Source organism: Bactrocera tryoni, chromosome 5, assembly GCF_016617805.1.
Source record: "Bactrocera tryoni isolate S06 chromosome 5, CSIRO_BtryS06_freeze2, whole genome shotgun sequence".
Lineage (NCBI taxonomy): Eukaryota > Metazoa > Arthropoda > Insecta > Diptera > Tephritidae > Bactrocera > Bactrocera tryoni.
This window is the reverse complement of record NC_052503.1, coordinates 47,855,835-47,879,877: the sequence shown is the minus strand read 5'-3', so window position 1 is coordinate 47,879,877 and position 24,043 is coordinate 47,855,835. Positions and strand designations below refer to the sequence as shown.

General features: G+C 38.0%; 2 protein-coding genes across 3 annotated transcripts in view; one reads left to right on the top strand and one right to left on the bottom strand.

Moving 5' to 3' along the window:
• LOC120779062 (regulating synaptic membrane exocytosis protein 2) overlaps positions 1-24,043 on the bottom strand; it is a 414,623-nt gene that overhangs the window by 339,949 nt on the left and 50,631 nt on the right. The gene's annotated exons all lie outside the window — the stretch shown is intronic.
• LOC120779063 (lysosomal aspartic protease-like) lies at positions 10,867-11,991 on the top strand. Its single transcript, XM_040111197.1, has one exon. It carries the CDS (start codon positions 10,867-10,869, stop codon positions 11,989-11,991), a length of 1,125 nt encoding a protein of 374 aa, XP_039967131.1.

Genomic DNA, 24,043 nt, shown 5'->3' with positions numbered 1-24,043 from the left:
TTCCGAAAACTTTCGGGATTTTAAGTATTATTATTGATTGAAGATAGTACTCGTATTATTACAGATTGAAAATCTGTATTATCGGGATCACGAAAATTTTCGGGATTTTAAGTATAATTCATTTTTAAGTCTTATTATACCAAAAATTTAACTTTACGAACTCAATCGAGAGCTATGAGCAATCCCGATGAGTGTCGCTGGACGGCACTAGTTATTAGAGCTAAGAAGAGAAAACTCTACACAACACCGGATACTCTACGCTTAACGCTTTTAGTGACTACACTATGGAAACTAGCACGAAACATATTGCCTTTTCGGGATTAAACACTTTAATTATCGGGATTCCGAAAATTTTCGGGATTTTAAGTATAATTCATTTTTAAGTCTTGTTATACCAAAAATTTAACTTTACGAATTCGAATACGAATAATGGCGCTAGACGACACTAGTTATTATGAAAAATCTTGAGGCTGGAGCAAAAGAGAAATAACTAACACTCACAAATTCAACGAATATCGAATTATTAGCGATTTCGGGATTAGAAAAAAATTTAGTAAGGATCTCGAATTTTTCGGGATATTCAGTGAAACTTTATTGCAATTCTTATTACTTAAAAAGGACTCATCCAATTCTCCTAAAGCGTTATGCTATTGGTTATAAATATGAAAATACAGATATTGTCAAACTTAATATTCCGCTAGGTGGCGCCAAAAACCAATTTATTACCAAAAATATTTACTACAAATTAAAATACTGAAAGTTATCAGTCTAATTTATGAAATTTTTTTTATATACTAACTGATCAAATTTGACCCAGACTGGTCCCTTTAAACTGCCCATCCAAACCGAAGCGATCAAATTGTTCTTTTTATTTACCATTTAACTTTGCCAAGAAGTGCGTGTTTGACAGCTGTTTGTCGAAAAGTTTCTCTGGCAATTTTTACAATGGAAAAAATATTTTACAACGAGTTTTCCTGAAAGTTCTTGTTTCCAATAGAATCACGGCTACAGAATCGCACGCAGAAGTATGGGGGAGCCTACTTTAACACAAACACAATTATATGGTGTTGATAGCGACAATGCATTCAGTGGAGCTTGTAATCACCCTTTTTGCTGAGGTTAACATTAAATAAGTTAAAGAAATACCTATAAAAAAATCATCGTGTTGGCAACAAACGACTCACAGATCGACTGATAACATGTTGGTTAATGTTTTGGGTATGAATATTGTCAATGTCAGACTCGTATCAAAAGAGCGGAATATTTTCCAGAAAGAACGTCCAATAGAGATCACAAGAGAGATGCTTGACATCCTAACCGAAAACCCCTAGATTGATATCATTATCCAAACTGGTGATGAGACATGAGTTTTAGAATATAACGTTGAAACGGTTCAACAGTCTAAAGAATGGCGCTTCAAAGGAGAGCCGAAACCGAAAAAAATCTATAAAATATAATACCCAGGTAAGGTTCATGGGTTTCTTTGAGTTTCGTTATGTGCTCCAACATAAATTCATCCTACAGGGTCACACAGTTCACGTGATGCAAATCATCGTAAACAACTGAATTTATGGATATCTCTGTGACTTTTTTCTGAGAACTTTGCTGCGCGTCATGAGCCCTTTGAAGCAGATCAAAGTCATATGATGAAAGCACTGATCGCAACGTAGGCTCGTTAAGCAGTACTGCATCAATGTTAATCGTAAGAAGAGCGATCAGTTTACGATTCCCAGTACAGCATTTATTCAAAGACACATGCCGTTCGACTTTGTGAGCCACCAGTTCGCAGGATTAATCTTTATAGCAATCACACAGCGCTCTTCTAATTGAAAGTTTATACATAGTAAAGTTATAAGTAAAAGTAAAGCTAAAATTATTAAATGCAAAAGTTATATTTTCAATATAAACGCTACTTTGTTTAAGCCGCTTTACTGCTAACCTAAAAACACAAAAATAAATTACACAAATTTCCTAGAACAGAATATAATCCGTTGTTGAGCTTGACAACGTCAAACTTTCCTTTCTTGTAATCAATTTGTGTATGCCTTTCGATGCTTTTGTGTGGGTGTAAGCTTAGTACATACATATGTACATATATGCAGTATGGATGGCACACAGCACACACCCATTATGTACCAACAACTAGCAGCTAGCTTACGCATGTAAATCCGCCTAAATTTAGATTTCACCTGAAAAATTACATTTGCATGAGATTTAAACAATGCCAGAGAAGTCCAACATTTTGTTTATTTAAATTTTTTGTATAAAGCCATCAGAAATGTGTCTCAACGAAAAAGAAGATAAGGATATAATACATACATATAGTTATATATATATATATGTATATATATTTATATATAATAAAATTTGCCGTTATAAAATATATATGTACACATTATGTTTTCGTACAGTGACAGTGGAAGGGGAAGTGGAAGTGGAAGTGGAAAGGAAAACATTGCACGCCGAGAAAGAGAGCGCTTTTGTGAGATATGAGCATAGAGGGAAAAGCTCCTGCCGAAATTGCTGTGCGATGTGTCCAGAAAGCTTGTAGGAAGACCACTCAACGAAGGTCAACTTTTTAGACGAATTAGCTGGAAGAAAGCACTCCTGTCAAAAATGACACTTTCAAAGGCCCACAGAGACAAACCAACACAATGTTGGACGAACCTTCTTTGGAGCGGCGAAGCCAAGATAAATGTTGGAAGAACATTTGTACGTCATCCACAAGGTGATCATTAACCCTAGGTATTATAAAAAAAACCACTAAGCACAGCGGTGGAAGTATCGTGGTCTGGGGCGTGTTTTCACGGCATGGCGTCGGGCCAATTATTCAAATAAATTGTAAAAAGAACCGGTTTCAGTGCTGGATATAGTCAAAAATAAAATAGCGCGATTTGTATTTTAATCCACGCCCATACACTGGATATTTGTGCAAGGCAATGAGCGCAAAGATAGTAAAGCATTGGCTCGACAATGAAAAATTAGAATATTAGATTGTCCTGCACAAAGCTCTTCATCAAAAGAAAATTTATGAAATGATGTCAAGACCAAAATAGCAAGCAAAAAATTCAAAACTTTTGATGATTTATTCGCTGGAATTGAGGAGACTTGGTACTCGATACCTAAGGAACGACGTCAAAAACTGGTGGACAGCATGCAACGAAGATGACATGGCAAAATTGGCTCAATTCGGCAAGCTAATCAGTTATAGATATACTTCTTAGGGCCACCGATGTCCTCACGCGATATCTGCTATGACGCAAGTCTAAAGCTTTACGCTTTGAAATGTCCATTTTTTTGAAGTTGATCGAAAAAGCGTGATAAAAGTGGCGAGCAATGGATAAGCAGAATCTCCTGCTAGCCATTGAGAAGAGGACAAAAGGGAATCTTCCTGCGTGGAGAGAGCACTAGTGAGCGTTATTTAAACTACCAAAGTAACCCGCTACTGCATGCCGAATCCTTAACTTTTAATAGCACACAACTTGTGCCTTTTGGAATAGATTCGACGAAAGTTATTCCTGTATAGTATAACATAATATCGTATAAGCATCGATAGGATATAATAGTTTGCGCAGAGTGAAAATATTAATATTATAAAAGTGGTGAGAAGTATGCAGGTCCGCCTCATTTTAGCAACTCTACCGGAATGGCAGTAAGCAATTCAAAATAGCAAGATGATTTCGCTTTGCAGCGCCAAAAATTTTCAAATTATAGAATTCAACTCACATTGCTACACAACACTTTATTATTATTTCGCTAACATATGCCTTATCTATAAGCATGCATTTATATTGGCAACATATTTTCCCTGTCATATTTGGCACATCAATATCCCAAGTGCTTGACTACGGTCTTAAGCCTTCAGTTCACCACTCACCTCGGTTATATTAACGCTAAATCGTTGTATGTGCTACTTTGGAAATTGCCAACCTTATTACGCGCACTTCGTGTATATTTTGTTAATTAGGTTTTGTAGGAAATTGAATGCTCTAAAATATGGTCTCTTATGATTTTTTCGTAAACCCAACCGTTTAAAAGATATTAACAGTTAAAGTTTGATTATTTTTTGGAAAAAATTTTATTTCTTATTAATTTTATAACTCAATAAAAAAATTATTATGAATAGATTTTTGGAGATGTATTTATGTGCATGTGTGTGTTTGTTTGTGCTGTAATATTAACGCTGTGTGGGCGGTTAGATTTTATCGATTTTCAAAATTCCACATTATTTGTGTGTATGTGGGCGCAATATTTCCATGTAGATATATACATATGTATGTGTATGTGTACGCAAGAGGTATCTTATGTATGTATGTATGTTCGTATAAACACAATCTAAAATATTTCACAAATTCGTGTATTACTTTTGTTTCGCAAATAATGTATTTGCAATGCGCACAGCATCAAAGAAGATTACGGGGAGAGAGCTATCAGCGAAATCAAGGCGATGAAGCGAATATTGCCAATACAATATGGCGCACACACATACATACATATGCACATTTATAGATGCATATGGCAGCAGCATAACCTCAAGCATGCTATACAAGCATATTTACATATGTGTATGTCTGTAAGACACTGTTGCCCCGGGCAATACCACCCGGCTAACGCAACAAATCTCTTTCATCTCTCAATAAACGCACACAAAGCCAAGGCAAAAGCAACAAATATGCAAATATGAGCACATATATAAATAATACGAGTACTTATAGCCAAAAGTGACTTACCCTTCAGTGAAAATTTTTACGAACAAAATATCAACTAGTTGTAAAAGGACCAAAATTGGACCAGTTATAAAAGGACCAAAATTGGATCAGTTATAAAAAATGTGTGAAGCATCATTGATCTTACTTTGTTTAGTGGTAACTTTCAACCGGAAGTCGTGAGCTGCTTGAGCCATATAGTAACTGGCCACTTCCAAATTAATGCCGTTCAGAGAACTTTTCTGACTTACGTTAACTTCTCCTCTTGTAGAACTCCCAGTAGTAATGTAATGGCTGCTATTCAGAGCGTACCGAATAAATGAATAAAAGTGTGAAACGGCAATAAAAGTGTGACATGTGAAATGACGAATCCGCTTACCCCATCAATGAAGATGTTGCATTGCCCGACTATAATGAGGTTCGAATAGCAATCACCCGCCTCAAGAGCAATAAAGCGGGAGGGGCCGATGAATTACTGGCCGATCTATTCAAATACGTCGGCGAAGAGCTGACAAGGTGCATGCATCAGCTGGAACCTAAGTGTGCTCTACCCAATCCACAAAACGGAGGACCCCACAACCTGCGCCAATTACCGTAGGATAAGCCTTCTGAACATCGCATATAAGGTTCTATCGAGCGCAGTGTGTGAACTGAAGCCCACCGTCAACAACCCTATCTGGAAACCTTACCATCAACCAGATTTTCACCATTCGCCAAATCTTTGAAGAGACCCATGAAAGGATTAACAAACACCACTTCTTCGTCAATTTTAAAACCGCCTTCTTCATCATTACAATGAACTGCCGCTATGTATGAACCTGGTATTCTCACAAAGCTAATACGGCTGCGTAAGTTGACGTTGAGTAACAACAAATGCTCCGTCAAGATCAGAAAAGACCTCTCCGAGCCGGTCGATACCGAACGAGGTTTCAGACAAGGCGACTCCCTTTCGTGCGACTTCTTCAACCTAATTCTGAAGAAAATAATTCGAGCTGCAGAACTAAACAGAGAAGGTACAATCATTATATATATAAATCTTCTGACCGTGTGTTTGTAATTGAACTGCTACTAAACGGCTGGACCGATTTTGATGAAGTTTTTTGTGTGTGTTCAAGGAGATTCGAGAATGGTTTAGATTTACAATTTGGTCCACTGGAAAATATTTTTTAAAATAATTTTTCATTTGTAATCAATTGCTAATTTTGGAATGTTTGACCGATAGATTGCGCTACCATCGCAGTATCCAATATTCAACCCTTAAATTGGCGTAAACGTGCAATAAACAAAACGATGCCAAAGTAAAAGGCGACATCTGTAGACAAGTTTTCATAACGTGGACAGAGTTGTTCGTTCTTAGGTAATAAATTGGATGATTCAATACATCTATGGTTATATATAACATTTTTTTCATACCTGCTAACTATTGGAGGGGGTATCTTGACAGACAATTTAAAATTGCAAAAGATCTGGCAGGAGAACCGTTTCTTAATATGCAGTCCACCAGGCTGACAATCGATTGGACTCGATTGATTTCACTGATGCACAGCCCAAATTCAGTAGCATTTTTACCCCAAAAACCAATTCTTTCTTAACGCTCGAAATGCTTTTTGATTCATTTTTGTTGCTTCACCAAAAATGCGGTTATTCCTTAACTAATACTTATAATCTAACTAATAGAAATCATATAGCTGGTATCATAGGTAGTAGTATCAGCCATAGATAGGGACCTCTAATCTTCTATAAGAGTATCAGCCATAGATAGGGACCTCTAATCTTCTAAAAGAGTGTATAGTTGCTAGTGTTCGCCGCTGATATTGATATCATTGGCCTCAACATACCGCACTGGTAGTTTTGATTTCTCTAGACTGCAAAAGGAAGCGAAGCGGGCCTGATTATGAACGAGGACAAGACAAAATATCTCCTGTCGTCAAACAAATAGTCGTCGCGACTTGGTTCGCAAGTCACGTTTGGCAGTCATAAATTTGAAGTCGTACATAATTTCGTCTATCTTGGAAACAGCCTCAACATCCACAATAATAGATATCAGTCTTGAAATCCAATGCAGAATCACTCTGGCTGCACTTGGTACCTCGATTTGGCACCAAATAACTGAAAGAAGAAACAATTGGCGCGCTGTTGTTAACTCGGCTCTAACCGCGTTGCTTACGCCAGTAAAGAAGAACGATCAGTTTCAGTGCAAGTATAGTACTTACTACGAGGAACGTTTAACAAAATCGACAAGAAGAATTTAAAATTATATTAGAAAATTGAGTCATGTGTTCTATTGCTGGCACTGCCTTAAAAGCACACACTTATTTTAAGCAAAATAATAAAATACTCAAAAATTTAGTACTAACCCAAATCACCCTCGGGTTGGCAACGCGCGATGGACTTGTTAATTTTTGACGCGTGGTGATGCGATTTCATCAGCATTCAATTGCTTCTCAATTGTGTTTGGCTCGTGACAGTGAGTACATTGCAAAGTTGATAAAAAAATTTGTACTTAAAAGAAGGTGACATGAGAAAGTAAGTAGAGCTAAGATATCTCAGATTACCAATAATAGCTACGTTTTTATGTTTTGTTTTTATGAAATACTTATATGGAAATATAAATATATTTCAATGAGTGGTGTTTGTATTTTTTTTTTTTTGTATGTGTCCATACCGCAACTCCAGATAGGTTAGCCTACTGGTATAAGTTGAATTTGTTTGTTGTTTTATTATTTTTGTTGTAGTTTTTAGGTTCGTAAAGACTTGATTAGATTTGATCATATACATAAACAATATCTAATGTCTGAAGAGCAAACGTTAGTCACAATGGAAGTAGAATTCCGAAAAATGTATGCCCAGCACAACTTAAAGCCTGATGTGAAATTGTGTTTGAAAATGGCAGGCGAATCAATATTTACGACTGTGACCCAGCGAAAGTCGATGACGCGTCACCTTTTGACGTTACTTTTGATGATTGTTTGTCGACCTTGTCGAAGAAAATTTGTTGCGCAAGTGCATCAAAACCTGGAGTTCCATTTTCAGCAGCTAATAAGGAAGGTACAAACGCCAATACTTTTCGGATACTAGGCTTGTCCTATTCCTCCTAAGAAGGCAACGAGGCCGCGGAAATGTGTGGATAACTCGGTGGTCTACCTTGCTTTAGTTGCGAACCAAAATTCACATCAGAAATGAAGTAGGAAAACAGCTGGCTACTTTTAGATCCGCTAATGAAAATAAGTCACTTAAAGCTTTCATGAGGGAATCAGCCATTTACTACTACTACAAGCACCACGGCGCCCCAAACGACAATAGTCAACTAAACGAAATGAATCCATAACGAATGTCTCGCGCTATGACAAGACTGATCACCTTGTGAATCCAAATGTTAATAATGCGAAGGTGGACTTTCTTTGCCTTCTCACTGATATTTAATAAAATATTCCATAATTTGTTTTAATCTAATCTAATCTCTGAGGGTTGCGAAATGATTCTCTACATATGCATATGTAGACCAGCGTTGCCATTCACATTCACCGATAGTTTCGGTAAAAAGTCAACTGTCCACATTTTCGGTCCTAATGGCTTGAGTGTGACGCCGGAGATATCTGGCTAATATCTGCGCCGATGAGGTGGAATCACCTCCCTTCCCTTAGTTGAGGAAGTTCTTGGCTAAAGCGTCACGAGGGAGAACCGACGTCATCATCGGTTCCGTCGCCAACTCGCGACATTCACCCGTTTTCCTTGGTATCTCAAGGACGCAAATTGGAAGGAGGACCTGACCAATGAAGATACTCTTCTATGATGACTGCACGGCTGATCTTCTGGGTGAACGACAATTGACTTGGACGACCAATACGTTCAAACGATTTAAATCCCCGGGACCGGACGGAAGGTTTATGGCCGCAAAAGTGGCTACTAGACTCAAAGAATATTGGCTCTTAAAAGAACGCGTATCTGAACACTCGGATATCCTCACATACTTTGACTGAATACCGGATCATCTAGATCATGGAGTCACCAAACCGAACTATGGCGGAACCTTCTCAGACAAGTGAGCTATGGGTGGGAAGAAGACGTTGGAGGACAGGGGCAATGAGCTTCTTTACGGAGAAGTCAAAGCTTGGGGAGAAGGCTGATAGAGGGGTTCACTGACGGGAGCTCTCCCTCAGACTTTCTGAGTATTGCAGTGTCCTGCAAACTGAGGTTGCAGCCATAAATGTAGCAGTAGGTTTGCTGCTCCGGAATGCGGCCTCCTTTAGAGAAGTGACTATTTAGATAGCAGAGCGGCTTTACTGCCCTTGAACGCATTAAGGGGCCCTGAACTCTTGAACGTTCAGGGTTGGTCAAGGAGTGCCTAACTTCGCTACCAATAGCAAAAATGCCTTGGTGATGGAGCAGAATCGCAGGTAATTGTAAAGCTGATGAGCCAGAAAGGAAAGGCACCCTAGAACCACTATCGGTAGAATGGGGGCTCGAGTATCCTCTTGTGTTCTACTACTGGACAGAGGGATTCGCGGAAGCTTGACCAGCGCTGGCGCACCATCGGTACTTGCAAAAGCTTTTTGACGTCGGCGGTTGCGACTAATAACCAAATTCTTGGGGAGAAAGGAGGAAAAAAAATAATTATACCCAAAACCATTGAAACAAGCTCATTTAAATTCACAAATATACATTATTTCTTATTCCTGCAAGTAAATATCTCTTCATCCAATCTCAATAATATTATTAACAAGTAAGGAAGGGCTAAGTTCGGGTGTCACCGATCATTTTATACTCTCGCATGATAAAGTGATAATCGAGATTTCATTATCCGTCATTTACATATTTTTCAAATACCGTATTTGTGTAAAGTTTTATTCCGCTATCATCATTGGTTCCAAATGTATATGTATATTATACAGAGAAGGCATCAAATGGAATTCAAAATAGCGTTATGTTGGAAGAAGGCGTGGCTGTGAACCGATTTGACCCATATTTCGTACGTGTCATCAGGGTGTTAAGAAAATATTATATAACGAATTTCATTGAAATCGGTTTAGTAGTTCCCGAGATATGGTTTTTGGTCCATAAGTGGGCGAGGCCAAGCACATTTTCAATTTTTAAAAAAAGCCTGAGTGCAGCTTCCTTCCGCCATTTCTTCCGTAAAATTTAGTGTTTCTGATGTTTTTTGTTAGTCGGTTAACGCACTTTTAGTGATTTTCAGCATAACCTTTGTATGGGAGGTGGGCGTGGTTATTATCCGATTTCTTCCATTTTTGAACTATATGGAAATGCCTGAAGTAAACGACTCTATCGAATTTGGTTGACATAGCTATAGTGGTTTCCGAGATATGTACAAGAAACTTAGTAGGGGGCGGGGCCACGCCCACTTTTCCAAAAAAATTACGTCCAAATATGTTCCTCCCTAATGCGATCCTTTGTGCCAAATTTCACTTTAATGTCTTTATTTATGGCTTAGTTATGACACTTTATAGGTTTTCGGTTTCCGCCATTTTGTGGGCGTGCCAGTGGGGCGATTTTGCTCATCTTCAAACTTAACTTTCTTATGGAGCCAAGGAATACGTGTACCAAGTTTAATCATGATACCTCAATTTTTATTCAAGTTACAGCTTGCACGGACGGACGGACAGACGGACAGACGGACAGACAGACATCCGGATTTCAACTCTACTCGTCACCCTGATCACTTCGGTATATATAACCCTATATCTGACTCTTTTAGTTTAAGGACTTACAAACAACCGTTATGTGAACAAAACTATAATACTCTCCTTAGCAACTTTGTTGCGAGAATATAAAAATAATAAAATAATAAATAATAAGACACGCGCTGCTGTAATCACGGAATTACCCAAAAAGTTGCACGTGACAGAGTTTGCTTTTTTCTAAAAATATAGTTATATAATACTATTAGATATTTATATCAATAGATCTGCAATTTCGTGCGTGCAACTGCCAATAGTTAAGAATAGTGATAACGCGTCTTGGTCAAGATAAGACGCCGCGTTGTGACTATAAAAGCGACGGTCCGGCAATTTTCGACACACTTGTACCCGAATACCATCACCAGTTGGCACACGACCGTGATAACACAGTTAGAGTAAGTTACTTAGGTTTCTCATTCTAAATAAGTATTGAAAAGTCTACTTCTTTTTCTCCACACAGCAAAATGTTCAAGTATTTCGCATTTCTGGCCATTTGCGTCACTTTGGTCTCCGCCAATTTCGTGAGCGTACCCATCTACAAGAACCCCAACTACAACAGAACCAGAGCATCTGTGAAGGCCGAGGCGGCCTACTTGCGAAGCAAATACAATATACCCGGAGCACGCAGCGCCACTGTGGAATTGGAGAATGAATACAACTTTGAGTACTATGGCAAGATCACCATCGGTACACCAGCGCAAGACTTCCTGGTACTCTTCGATACTGGCTCATCCAACTTGTGGGTGCCATCATCCAGCTGTTCCAGCAGCGACGAAGCTTGCCAAAATCACAACAAGTACACCTCAAGCGCTTCCAGCACTTATGTGAAAAATGGTGAAAGCTTCTCCATCGAATACGGTTCCGGCAGTTTGTCCGGTTTCTTGTCGGAGGATACCGTCAGTGTAGGTGGACTCAGTATTAAAAAGCAAGTTTTCGCCGAAGCTACAGCAGAGCCTGGTGACACCTTCGTTGACTCCGCTTTCGATGGTATTTTGGGTATGGCCTTCCAGTCGATTGCCGTTAACAATGTTGTGCCACCTTTCTACAACCTGTATTCACAAGGTTTGGTCAGTGAGAACTTATTCTCCTTCTATTTGGCCTCAGCTGGTACCTCCTCTCAGGGTGGTCAATTGATTTTGGGTGGTTCAGATTCCAGCCTCTACCAAGGTAGTCTCACCTATGTGTCCTTATCCGAAGAAACTTATTGGCAATTCAGTTTGGGTGGTGCTACCATGAACGGACAGGTCTTGTGCAGTTCCGGTTGCCAAGCTATCGCTGACACTGGCACCTCACTCCTTGTTGCACCATACAGTGCCTACAACGCATTCGTGAACATCGTTGATCCCGATGGTGATAGCACTGTTTCCTGCTCATCGGTGGACAGCTTGCCTGATATTGACTTCGTCATTGGTGGTGTAACCTTCTCTGTACCGGCTTCAAAATACATTCTTAACGAAGACGATCAGTGCTCACTTGCCGTCAGCTACATAGGTACCGACTTCTGGATCTTGGGTGATATCTTCCTTGACTTATACTACGCCGAATTCGATTTGGGCAATAGCCGCATTGGTTTCGCTCCAGTCGCTTAAGTTAATAATCTTTTTATGTACCATTAAATGATGGATCATAAATAAAATACTTAAAACAAAATTGTGACAAGTTTGTTTGTTGATGTTTTGGAGTCATTAGAAAATCAGTGGTAAAACTTATGCCAGAACAAATTGATTTCAGAACAACACTGAGAAGAGTGGTAAAATGTATTCGTACCGTCAAAACGGTTATACTGGAGATGTTGGAGAACTCTCAAAGGGTTTTAGTAATGTAGTTGCCCAAACATCATAAATCGAATCGGTTCCTTATTATCAGCTTGAATTTCATATGGAGCAGTTGAGAAGAACATCGCAGTGTTTACAATTTATTCGTAGTATTTTCAATATCTTGTATAAATGGGGTATCTTCAGCTCCCAATTGTTGATTTGTACTCGTCTTTTCCTACGTGTAACATAAGTGCGCATTTTCACTATATTCCATGTCTGTCTTCTAGATCTACATTGTAAGGATGAAAATGGTTCACATACGACATCGTCAAACGAAAATGGTCGTAGTTACGAAGGGTTAAGCCGGCGGCGGAAATGATTCCAAAGTCGGTATTTATGGTCGGAAAAGTTTTTATATTTGTTTGGTGGAATTTGTTAAAAGCGCCGATAGCGGACCACTTTAGCATAAAGCTCTAATACAAACTGACAAAAGCTCTTGTATGAAAAACTTTTTTTATTTAAAAAGATATCTCCAAATTATTGCCCTAACAACGCTACAATCATCAAACAAACTCTTCAGATTGGACTACTCGAGCGTATAGCTGCCATAAAAACTGATCGCTCACACTAAAAAATTAAAATTGTTTTCTTATTTATAAATTTTAGAAAAGTTGTAAAGGAAGGCTACACTGTTGACCTCTTCTTCCGTTATAAAAGTTACAATTAGGCGATTTTGATTGGCGATTATAGTAAAAACCAAAGAAGTAAGCTTACTACCGTCATCTTTGTGGCAAAGTCCTAATTTGCAAACAGTTATGCCGAATAAAATAACTGTTCCGTCTGTATGGTTTACATAAACCGATTCGTGAGTTGTGTGACTTTTATTTCTTTAATAAATAAATATTTATTATTATTTTGTTTTAGAAAAATGGTTGAAATTAACTTAGTCACAACTTCAAAAACGCGTTGAGGACGAATCACGTCCAGGACGGTCTTCAACATCAACTGGTGATCAACTCATCAGTAAAATGAAGGATTTGGTGCCTGAGAATCGACAATTAACAGTCAGAGGTTGACAAGTCAACCTTGACAGTAAAGGTTATGTTGACAGTTGACTCGTTAATCGCGAGGTGTGACGCACTCCGAATTCCTACCGACCGGCCAAACTGTCAGAAAAAAATACCATTTGAGTGTTATGCGTCGTTTGCGCGACGGTATTCGTAAAAAATGCCGGAATTGTGGGCCGACAACTCTTGATTTTTGTGCCACGATAATACATCGTCGCATAGTGCTTTGATTCTTCCTGAGTTTTTGCCAACTTTTCAGCCAATATCGTGCCGCAAACACTATATTCTCCTGATTTAGCTCCGTGTGACTTCTAGTAATTCAGCAAACTCAAACGACTGCTCCAGGGGAAACCTTTTGAGTCCATTGACGGTACTAAACTTGAAACGCTAAGCGCATTTAAGGCTACTACAGAAATTGAATTTAGCAGCTGTTTCCAGGATAAGAAAAAAATGGCACAAGTGTATTGGGGACAAAGGTGGATTCAGGGGTATTTTAAAATTATGAACAAAATCTTACTATTCTTTGCTCTTAATCGTACATACATATTGATTAAGTATATTCCACTAGACCATTTGGTAGCGTTCATATATGAGAATTGAACAAATAAAACATCATGCTGTCCTTAAAATATGTAAATGCAAATGGATTTTGTATTAAGCAAACGCCGCAATTGGCACATTCATGGGCAATCACAGCCAAGTGTCGCTCATACGACCTGTCGCACGCGTATTTTATGCGGTTAAATTGTGCCTCCACACACACACACAAATATACAAGTGTGACTTGTACGGTTATTTGCCACAACACACACTGAGTAATATGCAAATATTTGAAGCGCTTTGCTTTTAGCTCATGCGGGCGATGACAAATATTTGTAGGCGCTCACACACACATACACACCGTCATTTACATATGCCAGTTTGTGCAAATAAAGACGGTGGAAATTGCTTTCAACTTAACAACTAACTGAATTGCCTTCAGCTTTTTGCGTTCAAAGCAACAAAAAGGCAAATTTTATCAAATTTTATCAAATTTTTTGTGGAGCTTGAGCTGAAAGTACGAGTATATGCCACTTGCTCACGGCTGTCTGAAATTCGACGAAGATTTTTCCATTTTAAGTAATTAAAAACTTCCTGTGCGATTTGTGTGCAAAATCCGCTTTTTCGACATATGCGCTTTTTGCTGAAAATGCTTGCAAGATACACTCACACAAATATATTCGTAATTTCTTGCGGTTCACCGACATTTACAGCCACACACACATCGTCGTCGGCGCACATTCGCGCGCATTTATTTAAATTTACCTTTTCAACTCATTTATTTTGCACTCAAGCGCATTTGCATTTGTGTGTGTTTGCCTAAAGTCTTACATGAGTGGTGCACACCCAGTGAAATCGCAGCTGGCGGCACTTTTCGAGTTTTGCTGTGGAAAGCGCTTGTTCGGCGTACTTGTATTTCATCGATGCGCGCCGAGTTATTACTATATGCATAAAAATATGGGCTTATATACATACATATATGTATGCATATATGTATTATATTTTACATGTTTAGCTGAAACCACAAAGGCTAATTAAGCGTCCCTCAAAGTGATTTCAAAAAGCCTTCTGTACTCACGAGCTAACATAGGTGGGCGTAAAAGGCCTGAAAGCACTAAGTAGACACAAATTATGTGTGGATTTTTATACCAGCGCATCAATTGCTTTAAAGTATAATTGGATTTTTCACCTAATAAATTTTTCTAATACCTAAATTATACCACATTCTCATATTTTCTATTGAATATATAGGAACAGGTTCTCTTATCAATGTTATATCCACTTATAAGTAAAAAAAAAGTTCTTAGTGATCTCTTCTTTTTGTTTTTTGTGAAGAGCGGTTTAATTAATCCTGAATCGCTATAATAAAAATAAATAAAAAATACATATTTATATTATACAGAATGTGGTTGAATAATCGGCGATTAGCTTTTAAAAGTTTTGGATGCCCTTGATCTCGTAACCGGTTTCTGGAAGCAACTCCGAAAAAAAAAAGTTAGACAATGAGGCAAACTTTTCTGCTTTAAGTCTTTTCAACTTTAAAAATCATAAAAAATATTATGGCAAAAATTAATACAGTTATTGATAGAAGGACTAACATTTTGATTTTTAGCAAAATGGTGGCTTCTTAGAAAAAGTTGTTTTTTATTAAAGCTTTCATGCTTCAAAATGCGAAATTTTTATAAATTTTCATCGGTTTTATTAACTTAAAACTTCGCATAAAATTTAAGTAGTTATTAACGACATAAATTATGAAGGATATTCGAAACCAAAGTGTTACTACGTCGGTTGCCTTTTATATTTCACGATTTGGAAACCATTGATACTGTGCGCAAACGGATTTTACCAGATCGCCACATGAACTATCGTGAGATTGAGGCAACTATAAAAAATAGTGGGATCAACACTAAATTCAATAAAATTTTTGTTTCACGTTTGATCCTACTCAATTGGTCGATCGCTCATAAACAGCTCGTGTCGACTGGTCGAGAGAAATTAAAAAAAATAAAAAAATATGACAACCGTGCTTTGAAACACATGACAACGTGACAGGTGATGATTTCTTTTAAGAAATCAGAAAAAGCAACCGCCGAAGACAAATCACTTTTTACCACGCCAATGCGAGCTCACTCACATCGACTGAAACAAGTGAATTTTGGATCACTGAATGAATTTTTTTTGAGGGGTGTTTTGGAGATTCCTCAATCAGAGTGGCAAAAGTGCTTCGAAAATTGATTTAAGCGCGTACAAGAGTCTAGAGATCTTATTGGAGAATATTTTTAAAAACAATAAAGCTATTTTCGATAATTAAAATTTGTTTTTGTTGTCGAATCTTGAAATATAATAGGTAATCTACCTAAAATGTTATTTCACCCCGAATAAATTAAATGTCATCCATATGCGCATGAGTTAGATATGCTAGTATTTGCTGGTCTGTTGATAGAGCTTATTCGATTCGCTACTTTTGAACCACTAAATATTCGAAGAGCGAAGAATATGAAGAATTATTTACCTCGTTCTTTATACTGGAAGTTTGTTTCTCTTTTTATTTCACCAAGCAGCCTGTTCAATGTCTTTTCACACGCACGGAGCCACACAGTCTACGGCTAAAACTCAATGAACATATAGTAGTTGTTGGTTAACAATATATGTATATGACATTATTATCCATAGTTGATAGATTAGTAGTAGTTGCCATCGAAGTAATCTAACTGTATGCCAAGAAAACTTGCCGTTTCGACCAGATCAGACCATAAGGAGAGGGGTGTTACATAAGCATGCTAGAGCTGATTAGATTTATGAGGGGACTAGTTCATCGCCGTGAGTCGTAAACGGAATCCAGAACGAAACTGCGCAATTGTCACTTTAGATTCTCGCAGCAACTCAAACTATTCGATATCTCGTTAGTTTTCTAACAACTAATAAGATACTCAATTTGTGTGGCGGACGGGTCTGAAAGCTTAGTACGAGGGCTGCTATATATATTCTGGCCTAGAGCAACACTAAGTGTTGCCAGGTGCAATCTGACATTTCCATTGGAAAGTTTGACATTTTTTAGCACGACATCACACAGAACGTTTTGTCATTTAATCGTGAATTGTTTTATTTACAGGGAATTGAAAAAATTATCTCGGCCAAAAAATGGAATTAACTCGTGAACATTTTCGTGCGATCATTTTTCACAAATTTCGACGTGGATTATCACGACAAGAGTGCATCGATGAACTAAAATCTTTGAATGACCATGAAGCACCATCCTATAGCACTGTGAAAAACTGGTACAACGAATTCAATCGTGGCCGACGCTCGCTCAAAGACGAATTCCGTGAAGGTCGTCCAAAAACAGCCGTTGTGCCAGAAAACATCGACGCCGTACGTGAACTGATAATTCAAGACCGTCATGAAACATACCTTCAGATAGAGGCATGCCTATACATTTCTCCCACCAGCAGACATTCGATATTGCATGAACACCTGGCCGTAAAAAAGGTTTATTTTCGTTGGATCCCGCACAATTTGACAATCGCTCAAAAAAAGGCTGGTGTGGATTGGTGTAAAGAAATGCTGAAAAAATACGATCGCTGTGCTTCAAAAGACGTTTGTAAGATCGTCACAGGTCACGAATCATGGATCTATGCGTATGAGCCCAAAACAAAACAGCAATCGACAAAAAATAAAATAAAAATAAAAAAACAAGTAAGGAAGGGCTAAGTTCGGGTGTCACCGAACATTTTATACTCTCGCATGATAAAGTGATAATCGAGATTTCATTATACGTCATTTATACTTATATTTTTCAAATACCGTATTTTTGTAAAGTTTTATTCCGCTATCATCATTGGTTCCTATTGTACTATATATTATACAGAGAAGGCATCAGATGGAATTCAAAATAGCGTTATATTGGAAGAAGGAGTGGTTGTGAACCGATTTCACCTATATTTCGTACATGTCATCAGGGTGTTAAGAAAATATTATATACCGAATTTCATTGAAATCGGTCTAGTAGTTCCTGGGATATGGTTTTTGTCCATAAGTGGGCGAGGCCACGCCCATTTTCAATTTTTGAAAAAAGCCTGGGTGCAGCTTCCTTCTGCAATTTCTTCAGTAAAATTTAGTGTTTCTGACGTTTTTTGTTAGTCGGTTAACGCACTTTTAGTGATTTTCAACATAACCTTTGTATGGGAGAAGGGCGTGGTTATTATCCGATTTCTTCCATTTTTGAACTGTATACGGAAATGCCTGAAGAAAATGACTCTGTAGAGTTTGGTTGACACAGCTATAGTAGTTTCCGAGATACATACAAAAAACTTAGTAGGGGGCGTGGCCACGCCCACTTTTCCAAAAAAATTACGTCCAAATATGCCCCTCCTTAATGCGATCCTTTGTGCCAAAATTTCACTTTAATATCTTTATTTATGGCTTAGTTATGACACTTTATAGGTTTTCGGTTTCCGCCATTTTGTGGGCGTGGCAGTGAGCCGATTTTGCCCATCTTCGAACTTAACCTTCTTATTGAGCCAAGGAATACGTGTACCAAGTTTCATCATGATATCTCAATTTTTACTCAAGTTACAGCTTGCACGGACGGACGGACGGACAGACGGACGGACGGACAGACGGACGGACGGACAGACAGACATCCGGATTTCGACTCTACTCGTCACCCTGATCACTTTGGTATATATAACCCTATATCTGACTCTTTTAGTTTTAGGACTTACAAACAACCGTTATGTGAACAAAACTATAATACTCTCCTTAGCAACATTGTTGCGAGAGTATAAAAAACATTTTCGTTGATAAATATGCCTATTTACATTATTAGGCCAGAAATATTATATATATAGCAACCTACGTATATGCAGTCAGTTCGAAATATCTCCTGTTCTTCGCACACAACGAACTTACAAAAGAATGGTAAAGAGAGCATCTGAAGATTACCTGAAGGTTAGAACAACAATTTTGTGAGATCAGCTTAACAACTAAATTCGTTTCGAATTATTCATATTAAGGGGCACACCGAGTGACAGCCTAAAATACGCGATTTATGGGAATTAAAATATACAAACTACCACATCAAATTCTAAAAAATATGTTTTCAGAAAAACGCTAGAAGGGCGTAACTCAAAAATTTAAATATTCCTTTAAATTTTAGTATGTAATTTTTAAAGTTGTAATCTTTCAAAGTATGAAAAAAAACCGATTTTTTTTTTTGGGCATCAGGTATGACTCTCTATGTAAATAAGTTATTTCTGTTGCCCTCTCCAATGAATATGAATTTCCAGAAAAATATGTACGCTCGTTCATGAAAATCTGAAAACCAGAGAAAAAATGAAATAGTCTCAAATGAGCTTTTTGTTCCAATTTTTGTTTTTTTGTATGTAAGTATAAGGAGCATGTGCACCGACATTTGTGCAGCCAAAAATACAAATGTAAGGAAAAAGTACAAACTTGTATGCATTCCAGAGTACAGTTATAAAACCACAAACAAATGCAAGAATATCCCAGCCGAAAATGGATAGTGCGGAAATCGGTTGTATTATTAACTTCCCGCTCATTCCACATACCTTTCTGCAGCACTGCAACTTGTACGTACTAGTAATTAGCAAAGCTGGTTTGTCAACCAGCAAGCTGTCTGCTTAGCTTTCGGTTTTCTGCAGGGTATGTACTTGTATACACTTCACGCAGAGGTATTTGTATCAGCTTAAACATGTCGACGAGCCCCTCTTGACATGTGCTTATCGTTGACTTTTGCGTTGTTTTTGTTTTTTATTTTATTTTTCGGTAACTTCTAAAATTTCAAAATAATGAGCTCTTGTTGTGTTGCTGCGGCATTTTTCATCGTTTAATTGGTTTAGCATATACTTCATGAGTTACATATGTATGTATTTATATTATCTTACGTAGTCATGTAATATATATGTTGTACTTATTGTACACACTGTATCTATAAGTAATGAAACAAGGAATGTGTGTTCAAAAATTTACATTTCTGCGTATTTATGGTGAAATTATTTTGATGTTTTATTGATTTTCACTTAATAACAAAAATTATATACTTCGGTTGCTCAGAAGCTAAAACACCATTCGCAAATAAAAAGGTATCCATAAAAGATATTGAGTGCCATCGGTCAGTTTGTATGACAGCTATGTGATAAATAGTAGCAGTGCGATCCAAAAACTTTCTTCAGATATTATAGTAATGGCTTGCATAATAATTCGTGATGAAATTAAAAATAATAACTAAAAAAAATTTTACATACAAGGACTTGAGTTCACTCGGTCGGTTTGTATGTCGGCTATGTGCCATAGTAGTCCGATATGAGCCATTCCTAAATGAGCAGCTTCTTGGTGAGAGAAAAAAAGGTGCAAAATTTGTGATCGTTATCTCAAAAATTGATGGACTAATTCGTAAGTTGTACCGGTATGAAATGAGCTTTTTTGAATGTGAAAGTAAAAGGAATTAATTTAAAGTATTGACCGTTGCTTTTACACATTTTGATCAAATTTATGGAACTTGCCAATAGAAATATTAGACTTTTGAATCAAACCAATCAGACAGAATCGAAAATTCGACATCTGCATAGGAATCGAAGTGCTTCTCAGCCGATTCGCGTCCCTTTGATGAAAATAAATGGTAATCGAACACACACGAGGTAGCAGCTCCCAGCCAAGTACTCTGTTAGTACCATGAACCGATTTTGCTTTGTGGGCAGACACATTGTCGCGTAACAAAATTACTTTCATTCTGGTAGTTTTTCAATTAATGCAAAGTTCAAATTGATCATTTGTTGTCCATAGCGATTAGTATAACCAGTTTGACTAGGTTTTAGAAATCCATGATATATCATAACACACACTTCTGATTCCACCAAACACAGACCATTGTTGATGGTTGCCTCGGATAAAATAAATCCAATTTTCATCGCCAGTGATTTTTCTATGCGAAACAGCTTTTCTTTTGTGTCTTTGAAGAAAAATATTTTAGAAGTTTTTTTTCGGTTTTCCATTCGTCTTTCATTTAATTCATGTGGCAACCATTTTCGCCACTTTGCAACTTTTCCATAGTTTTCAAACGGTCTGAGATTGTTTGTTGTACAACATTTAATATTAAAGCCATTTACTTTTGACTCAAAGCATCATCTCCAAAATTGCTGGCAGTCCGATGCCTTGACTCTTTTTTATGGTCTTTCACGTTCTTCATTTCTCACATTAAAATCATTACCTCCGAACCGTTGAAACCATCTTTTGCATATAACTTCTGATAGAGCATGATCACCATATGCCTCAACAAGTATTCGATGCGACTCTGCAACACTTTGCTTCAAATGGAAATTAAGGCTATCCGCAAATCAACACTTTTCGGTACACAAATTTGAAATTTTTTTGCACCAAGAAGAAATGTGAGTTTGTTCAATAACTAAGGTTATTGAATATATTTGACCGATGTCGTACATATCAAAAAGAAAAAAATTAAGGCGCGTTGAAAATAAATATTCCAACCACAACAACACATTTGGATCTTAGCGCTGACTTCTTACACTTGGTACACCTGGCGCTGGATACAGACAAACGCATAGTCGGATCTTTCTAAAGCGGTATAGTCTGTCCACTCTGATCATTTATATATGTATATAGTATACTCTATAGGATCTATGATACTGCCTTTGGGTATTTCAAACATCATGGTAAACTTAACAGCCTGTTTTAGGTTTAATAGTGATTACAAGTAACCTAAATATAACCTTTTGAATTGGGTATTGAAGCAAAGGGGCGCGATGTGATTATGAGACCAATTGAAAAGTGCGAAAGCAAAACAAAACTTGAGTTAGTTCTGCATCGATTCTGACCTTTGCAAATGCAGTGGTTTGAGAAGGAAGACTCAATAATGAAATCACCATGATCTGTCCTCTCCAAAATTCCATTTTTTTTACTCCACAGTGTTTCAGTGACACTTACGGTAAACTGAGGAAACCCCATCATCTACCCAACAATGGTCCCTACTAGAGCTCAACTGAGTAGCTATCTTTTTCCAGAAGAGAATAAATGTACTTTTGATTATTAGATTATTGTGAAAAGATCTAAATACATCCCTCCACGATGTAGGAAATACTTCATCAAGCGATCAATCATACACATAAAATAATCTTTCGTCGACCGAAACTCACTTAAGATATAATAAGCCACGAAAAATTAACCAATGGGACAACAATGAGAGAAGGAGATGCCTTAGAGAAAACTCAGAGAATATGAAAAACAGAATATTGCACAATCCGAAACGAACAACGGAAAATCACCAGCCGCGTTGCCACATAAATGGTTTCCGAACGTACTGCATTCACTTTTACAGCGAAAATCAGCCACGAACACCAGCAACCATTCATAAGCCTCGTGTACATTTGTTTGAACGTGGACGTATGCTCGGAACGCAACCAATATGCACTTGCAAATTAAAGCTAAATGCCGGCCAGCCTAAACCTAAACGCTTCACTGCAGTCACTCACCAGCAGTTGGGGATTTTCGGCTGCAGAAGGATTTTCAATTCAAAACCATTCTTGCCGCCGTAGAGAGTGCGTTAATGAAAGCATTGACCGAAACACATGTAGGCTCGCAGCCAGTTGGCCTACTCTGTGTTCTCCGTGAATGCCTTTCTTTGCTTTTGTTGACTAGGTTTGGTCCTATTTGCTTTTGTGCAGTCAAAATTTGCGTATTTGTGCTGTTCTCTTTGAGCCTAAATTGGTTCGGTTCCACATGGGCGTTGCCTTTGTGCGAATTCTTTGTTTCTATTACTTTGTTCTAAGGCAATCGGGTGCTGTGTGACTTTTTCGTATCTTTGTTTCACTCATTACCTCTTTATAAATTTGCTTGGATAAATATTTCTATAGAAATATGAATGTTGCAGAGGTGCAACTCAAACAACATGTGAGCCAAAAGCAAAACGCTGGCAATGTTATATTCCTCAATGTTGAAAATCATCAGAAAATAAAAAGCATTCGTCCCCGTTGGAGTTGGGAGATATCTAGCTAAGGTCGGATTTATTAGTTGGGTTCTTGTTGATCATCAATGGCAAAGCATTCATATAAGAAATCTTACACCTGTTGGGGCTACAAAAAGCCTGGATAAAAATGTCATGCAACCCGTGTCGAGGATCTAATTGGTTGGGGATCTTCAAATAACCGAGTCTCGAACGGAGTCTTCAAATAAATGATGTCCTCCGTAATATGATAGACTTACTTGCGTAGCGGAAGCTATGCTCAAGCGCACCTTCCCTTGCATTCGAGAGTACAAAACATAAATCAATCTAACAAAAATAATAAAAATGAAAAAAAGAGGAATCCATATCTGCCGGAAAAAAATCGGAGAAAACTAGTTATTTCCAGAAGAGAGCAGCGTTCGTAACGAGCTCAAAAGCAGTCGGAACAAAAACTTCGTAAAAGGGATGGCACTGATCCTGGAGCTGAAACTAAGCCTAGCTTCAGGAAAACAACAACACCAGCCACCCACAAAATTTTTTGTTCGCCGGAACCAAATACGGTAGCCAAGGTATGGCTACAAGAAAGAAGGAAAAGCAGATGCCAAATGGAGAGCTGCAAAGTAATAGTCTATTTTACCGTGAAAGCCAGATACATGGAGAAGCATCGCGCTGCAAACCATCCCAGGAGGGTACAGCTGAGGAGCTAATAAAGGAACTTCAGGACTTCATTGATTACGCGAAACAAGTTCTACCCAACTTTAATCTGAAACGAACAGCAGTGTCAGCCAAGAGATAGAGGCCAGCTGAAGAGTTTAAGCTATCAGTTAAAAGACCGAAGACAAAGGCTGTGACGCCCGCTAAATCATTGGTCTTCTGGATGAGGAAGATTCCGAAGGAAAAATTCCCAAAACCCAGTGAAAGTGTGTGCAAGACGCGCTGACAAAGGTGGTGCTGATGCTGCTACTAAGCAATCCGGGTTCGCCATCGCCATGCACGGATGCCAGGTGGTAGTAAGGCCAAATAAAAATGATTTCTTGCGACCACGAGAATCGGTCGAACCCTACAAAGCCACTATTGCCAAGGTAGGGGAGGTATACCTCGGAGCTGGGCTGGTAGTAAGGAACAAAAAAGACATTCCGTCTAGGTCAAGAGCAAGTGTGTGGATCCTTGATACACTTACATTTATATTATTTATAATAGAATAAAATGCATAAGAAATTACCTGATCTTTTATATATGCAGTATTTTATTAAGTATATTTTCCTATTTACAGGATATCGTCGAACACATATAAGACCCA

Excerpts from the sequence above, each read along its gene's own strand:
- LOC120779063 (XM_040111197.1), top strand. The coding sequence starts at position 10,867 with ATGTTCAAGTATTTCGCATTTCTGGCCATTTGCGTCACTTTGGTCTCC.